Here is a 7386-nt window from a genome sequence, read left to right on the forward strand (position 1 = left end):
TGTGGACAATTCTGAAAGAGATGGGAATACCAGACCACCTGATCTGCCTCTTGAGAAATCTGTATGCAGGTCAGGAAGCAACAGTTAGAACTGGACATGGAACACCAGACTGGTTCCAAATAGGAAAAGGAGTATGTCACGGCTGCATATTGTCACCCTGCTTATTTAACTTATATGCAGAGTACATCATGAGAAACGCTGGACTGGAAGAAACACAAACTGGAATCAAGATTGCCGGGAGAAATATCAATAACCTCAGATATGCAGATGACACCACCCTTATGGCAGAAAGTGAAGAGGAACTAAAAAGCCTCTTGATGAAAGCGAAAGTGGAGAGTGAAAAAGTTGGCTTAAAGCTCAACATTCAGAAAACAAAGATCATGGCATCCGGTCCCACCACTTCATGGGAAATAGATGGGGAAACAGTGTCAGACTTTATTTTTCTGGGCTCCAACATCACCGCAGATGGTGACTGCAGCCATGAAATTAAAAGACTCTTACTCCTTGGAAGAAAGTTATGATCAAACTAGATAGCATATTCAAAAGCAGAGACATTACCTTGCCAACAAAGGTTCGTCTAGTCAAGGCTATGGTTTTTCCTGTGGTCACGTATGGATGTGAGAGTTGGACTATGAAGAAGGCTGAGAGCCGAAGAATTGATGCTTTTGAACTGTGGTGTTGGAGAAGACTCTTGAGAGTCCCGTGGACTGCAAGGAGATCCAACTAGTCCATTCTGAAGGAGATCGGCCCTGGGATTTCTTTGGAAGGAATGATGCTAAAGCTGAACTCCAGTACTTTGGCCACCTCATGCCAAGAGTTGATTCACTGGAAAAGACCCTGATGCTGGGAGGGATTGGGGGCAGGAGGAGAAGGGGATGACAGAGGATGGGATGGCTGGATGGCATCACTGACTCGATGGACGTGAGTCTCAGTGAACTCCGGAAGCTGGTGATGGACACGGAGGCCTGGCGTGCTGCGGTTCATGGGGTTGCGGAGAGTCGGACACAACTGAGGGACTGATCTGATCTTATCTGAACACTTGAGGATGATTAGTGAGAGAGGAAGAGAAACAGGAAACATCATACACTGCTGACACTACCACCTTTGGGGAGGGAACAGGAATACTTTCCACAAAGACATACATATGCTTAGACCTAGCTATTCTTTTAGGAAATTATCCTGGGTGGAGAGAGGGCAAAATAGGAGCCTGGGGCCAGATGGTACAAGTGCCAAGGATCTGATACACGGAAGGCGACTGGGCTGCCACCTGGACACGGCTGAGACAGCATACCGCAAAAGGGTCTCATCTCATCATAAGGAAACACCTGTGTGGGATGGTGCCGACTAGGTGACACGATCACTTCATCAACACCAAATCATCATGGTGTACATGCAAAACTAACGTCCCATGTCAACTACACCTCAATCTGGAAAATTATCCCATCATCTTATTTTTAAGAATATTCATTGGAGAATTAATTTTAAGAACCAAAAAACCCTGGAAACAGAAACTGTTCTATCCTTCAACACCGAACAGGCTTAATCAATCCTAACACATTTAAATAAAAGAACTGTAAAAGAATACTATATGGTTGGTAAAAACGAAGTAAGTATGTAAGTAATCACCACAGAGACACCCAAGGCACGAGAACTCAGGCTGTAGAACCATGTGCCACACGATCCCACCTATGAACACAGACACAGAAGCACCAGACATGCACACTGACACGCGTGTAGAAACCGGCTAGAGTAACACGTGAACACAGTGACTCATGGAAAATGGGACTGGTGGAGCCAGCAGGTGGCGTGAAATTTTTCACCTTAAAAAAATGAGGTCATACTGCTTTTATAATGTTTTTTAAAAAGTCTGCTTACCACTGGAGAGAGAGGGAAAAAACTACATTCTCCTATACAGATTAGTATTTCACCAACTGCATATATAATAAAACTGAAATTATATTAGATAAACTCTCAGGCAGTATGGTAGGTTTATTCTTTCAAATACAGTAGGTAGCTGGCAGTTTGTTTTCTAATAAACAGTGGTAGAAAACTGTTGTTCATTAAACTTACTATACGATATTCACATGCTGCACAAGAGCTCTCAATACTGTATCAAATACCATTAAAAAAATTAATTGCCTCACCTCTTCTACTCTGCACTGAAGCAACAGGAAAGAAAAAAAAGATAGGGAAAGGTTAGGAATATAGAGAACTCACACATCTGTACACAAACTGCAGATGCGGAAGTATTTCTAAATTAAAAGTATACATACAGCACACAGTAAAAATGTAAAGCATTCATTAATCACATCAGACTCCAGAAGTAACGAAAAGGTAAGTGCTAAGTAGCATCAACCAGGCTTTTTTTTTTTTTGCTAAATCTAAGACATTTACTTCCATTTAAGAGAAAAATTTCCAGCCAAATTTGAGTACTTACTGATCTGGTTCAGAGTTTCCTGAGGAATCCAGCTCATGTCGACGTCGTTTTGACTCGAGGTTCCCATCTCTACCTTCTGAATGGGCCTCTTGCGCTGAGAGAACACAGAAGCACCACGTTACAGGAGCCCCAGCAGCGTTTTATTACTGTCATTTAAAACGACCTCTATCAAGCTACCTGCTGAACTGTCTTTGGATAAACATGTTCTCTGCTAGTTTTAAAACGTATTCCTCAATTATTTTTTTAACTAGACAGGGGGAAACCATATCTACAGCAATTATAAAGAATAAGGAATAAGTCTTCACAATTATTTATTTCCAGTCTTTAACCTTTTCCTCTGCTCTAAGGCTTCATATGTTAATACAACTGGTAGACCAAGTAAGAACTACCATTTATACAATGATTTTTCTCATTTTGGGAATCTGAAGAATACATTTATTTTCACATTCAACAAAATGTGGGGTAATTACTGAAATGTTGCATGCAGATTCCTGCATTGTATCTAAATACACTTAAATAGCTGGTATAAATAAAACAAAAACATGCAATCTCAGTTAAGCTAACAGCCTCCATCTTTGTTCCTTGAGTATTTGCAGCAAAACTCCAAGAAAGAAAAGAGACGGAACTCTACCCTTCAATCCTATTCTTTAAAAAATAATAAACCCCATCTAATTATTTACATAAGAAACCGAATAATTACAGTCTGAAAACTCAATCTGAATACACAGAAAGACAACTGAAAAAAATGGTTTATCCCTAATACATAAATTTACAGCAAAAATGCTATTTTATGAAAATGAGGTAATGAAAGTGATGGAAATTAACGTTTAAGCACTACTTCTCTTTAAAAGATAATGACTTAACATGTACTACCAATATCACAGAGATTTAACTGCCTGCCTAACTGCTTAATAAATAACTGTCTGGAGCCAGTGGACATCAATATATTTGACACAAACCATGTTACACACTGAAAGGAACAGTATGGATTATTCCATTTTGGGGCTTTTGTTTGGAGGGTGGGGAGGAGAGGGAGATGAGGACGCAGGGGAAGAATTAACCACCGTGTTCAAAGCCAGGAGGCCATGACCACACGAGGGCCTTCAACACTAACACTTCACTACTCCAGCAAGAGCAAAATTCGGCCAATTTCACTCTTTCTTTTTCAAACCAAGACTCATTTAATTGCTAATTAGAAATGGGCCCTATGATCAAGAAGCTGCATGGCTAATAAGTAAAATAACACATCCATTAACTGTATGTGGCAGAAAATTCTAAACAAACCCAAACACACCCCCAAGGTCTCATCTTCAAGCTTCATTTTAAAAAGGTGTAAATCTATAAACCCACAGTGAGAGCAAGCAGGCACAAATATGGAGACTGTACTTGGCACTGTACCAACTTCGGAAGACCCCAACAGGAGCTGCTTAGTTCAAGCGTATTTACCTTTCTAGATTCCAGGAGCTGATGAAGGCCAACGACAACCAGCAGCCCGAGACCAGCCAGGAACATGTACATAAATATGCTAATGTCAAAGGAGAAGACAGAAACCTGCTTCAGTTCGTAAGAAATACCACAGCTAATTAAAACTACAACTGAGTTTAACTCAGAAGACCTGTGAGGTAACTGCAATGATAATTCTAATACAACGTATGTTTTCCAAACAATTTGTGGGGAAAAAAAGAGTAAAATATTTTAAATTCAACTAAGATGAAGGTAATAGTTTCATGAATTTACCTTTATCTTTAACATCAATTAGTCTTCCCCCTACTCTGCCAAAAGGCACATGATCTACAATAAATGACTTCATAATTTGTTATATTCTAAGCTCAGTTAAAATAAATGCATTAGGTTTTGTTCCTCACAGATTTTGCACGATTTTATTTAGAAACTACTCTTTGTGAATCACAAGTATACACTGAAAAATGATTCGGTATTCACGAAGAATACATTTTTCAAGATAAAAATCTCCTAATATATTTTCAGTAACAATTTTGGAGGCATGCAACTTCCATTAGGCTGTTGACTGTAAAACAATTTAAAGACAGGAAGAACAAAAAGTGAACTATCTTTCTAAATCAATTTTTGTTAGTTTTAACCACCTTTCCTAACGTGCTGTTATTAATCATTGTTGTGAGAATCATCTAAAGTGTAGAGTTAAGTGGTCAAGATTTCACCCCATCCACAGCAGGCTCCATTTTCACCATGAAACACCAGGATGAGACGCGAGCCTCCCAGTCCTGCCTTCTGAGACCAAAATCTACATCCGGCAAAACTCACTTACGTTTCTCCATCTAACCCATCTTCTCTCTCGATAATTGTAACCGTTTGATTGAAGACAGCATCTTGGAAAACATTACCCTGTTAAGAAAAAATAAATCACAAAAATCTGGAATGCACTAGAATAATGAAAGCCTGTAAGATTTCTTCAAACTGTCATCCTAATATGCACTACAGCTCTCTAATCACTTACAATATCCTAAGACTCAACAGAGTCGTGCCTAAGTGTACTAAGTCAGGGACTCAACATTATGACGTTACTTTGTCCTACAAAACAAAGAATGACTCCAACTTTGCTAAAATTGTCCCCACTTTCTTTGAAACCAGGGAAGTGAATACACAGTAAAACGTACAGAAAGAAGCAGAGAACACAGAACACTCTTCAGCTAGAAGCCCTGGCTTCTGCTGTATGTAACCCTTCAAACAAGAAAGGAAAAGCATGAACGTGGGCATTCTGCAGTAGAGCCTTGTTTTAAGAACTAGACTTGAACAAAAGTCAAGTCCATACTGACAATGGGTTGGAAATCAATTTACATTAAACGGTCAGTGACATTCACAGTATCAAAATCTTTTTTTTTGGTGGTCTCAAAATAATTTTGTCAGCTCAATACAATTTCAGTTTTCAAATACATGAGACTCACTGGGACAACACACAGCCGTGCTCCGTGTTCTGTGTGAAGCACTGAGGTAATACTTTTCCAAACTGTCACTATTTATTGCTGAACTGTAACGGTTTAAGTCTTTTTTTTTTTTTTTTCGGTTTTAAGTCTTATTTCAAGATCTTTCGATTAGCAAACCAAGATGAAACAGACATTCAAACAGAGCTGAAACTACAGGCATGCTTTTGGATCAAGTTTAATTCTGCTTAAAAACAAGATGAAATATATAATCCTGCAAGCTACTAAGCTGTAACATTGAGGAAATTTAGTACATTGTTTTGAAAATAAGGAAGGGGAATTCTTGGCAGTACAATGGTTACAACTCAGTGCTCTCAATGCTGGGGCCCGGGTTCAAACCTGGTCAGGGAACTGAAATCACAGAAGCCCAGGAGGTACAGCCAAAAAAAAAAAAGATGGAAAAATCTTTTCCACATTCTACTAAGTAGTTTAAAAAAAAACAAAAAAGGAAAACTTAATGGTAGCATTAGAAATTTAATGCAGACGTAAGATAAATACACTGACACTAGGGTGATGAGAAGGTTGAATAAGCTTTCCACAAAGGATGAGATTTCCTTTCCTGAAAGCCTTTTAGATGTGCTCTCATCTGAAGGAGGACCTAACAGTTGGCATCTGGAGGTCAATTCCTGGCAGCAAAACCCTAGTGGGCTCCTCTCACTCACTCACTGGGCACACCTACACTATGGAGTAAGACGCCCGAGAGGCTATTTGGGTCTCATAAACCATAAGCCTTTTTAATATCCTAAAAATATTTGGTTATATTTTATGAGTGTATAAAATGACAGGAAAATAGTCACAGAAAGTCCTTAAAACTTACACCCAGTAGTAGTAAAATGGGCAAAATGCAAGTGACAGAAAGCACAAAGATCACTGAATATGTATGAACACCTGAAGAAGCCGTGGATTCCACTTTCTTTTCTAGAACTTTCCTAGCCTGCACTCACTCGTCTCCAGGACGCAGCACTTGTCACGCCGTGATGTCTGTTTACACTCCTCTGGCCCACTGCATTACAGACTCGAAGACAGATATGTGTCATCTACCTTTGCCTGCCCGCTGCCCATCAATTTCAACCACCAAACAGGCACTTGAACGAATAAACACAATAGTACTCAGACGTCAACTGTCCTCACGCGCCCCTAACTTAAGGAGGGCCTTACATTCAGATCCTTGTAGTTCAGGTTGATGACCAGACCGAAGGGCCGGCCCCCCATGGGCTCTGCGGGGATGAAGGAGTACTCAAAGGTTGCCTGTCTCTGGGGCGGCACGACCGTGTTCAGAGGAAGAGCGGTGAAATTCTGGATATAAAACTGGTAGTCCTGAGGGTAACGGAATGAGGCGTCCAGAGACTCGACGATAAAATCTTCTGTACCCTTGTTTGTAAAGCCTACCAGGAACTTCACAATGTTATTTGCTGGAAAATCTACGAAACAAAAAAGAGGAAGGTTAGAAAACATTTAAAAGGTACAAAAGACACAGACATTACAAATGGATTCTGACGTCTGTTCCTGCTGTGTATGCAATTGGTTTCAGAACCCATTCCAGGAGAACATTGCAGCCGTGCTCCAGCAGCTTCAGTGTAAGCTGAAACCCTTGTTGACATGCCAGCGCTCCAACTGAAGAGCTCAATGGAGCTGCCAAGTCGCCAGGAGCAGCGGGCGCTGTGCTGCAGCAGTCAGGGCCCCCAGGGCGGCTGCGCGTGGTGCAGAGCTCACCAGCGGCGCCACTCAGGCTCTGCCGGCTGTGCAGACAGTGGAGAGGAGAGTGACAGGGAAGGGACACCTGAGATTCACCTGCAAACTGTAACGTCTGTCAGACGTTAAAAAAAAACCCTTATCTACTTTAGGCAGTTACTCAGAATGCAGATCTGAAGGTTAAGACCCACGGAGGCAGCTACAAAAAAAAAAAACTAGGAAAACAAAAACCTTTCAATCAAATCACACTTTCTGTAGACATAGAGCTGGAATGTACATGGGAATAAAACAGAGAGCTTG

At 40.6% G+C, this 7386-nt stretch overlaps 1 protein-coding gene across 1 annotated transcript in view; it reads right to left on the bottom strand.

Annotated features, from left to right (window-relative positions):
* Positions 1–7386, bottom strand: part of SSR1 (signal sequence receptor, alpha) — an 18997-nt gene that overhangs the window by 4867 nt on the left and 6744 nt on the right. Inside the window, exons 5-8 of the mRNA XM_010835838.1 lie at positions 6553–6815; positions 4722–4798; positions 3884–3962; positions 2438–2531 (exon numbers count right to left, since the gene is read on the bottom strand). Coding sequence (XP_010834140.1) covers positions 2438–2531; positions 3884–3962; positions 4722–4798; positions 6553–6815 — 513 coding nt within the window. The remainder of the gene's footprint in view (positions 1–2437; positions 2532–3883; positions 3963–4721; positions 4799–6552; positions 6816–7386) is intronic.

The sequence above is a fragment of the Bison bison genome, unplaced genomic scaffold, assembly GCF_000754665.1.
Source record: "Bison bison bison isolate TAMUID 2011002044 unplaced genomic scaffold, Bison_UMD1.0 scf7180017864053, whole genome shotgun sequence".
NCBI classification, from domain to species: Eukaryota; Metazoa; Chordata; class Mammalia; order Artiodactyla; family Bovidae; genus Bison; species Bison bison.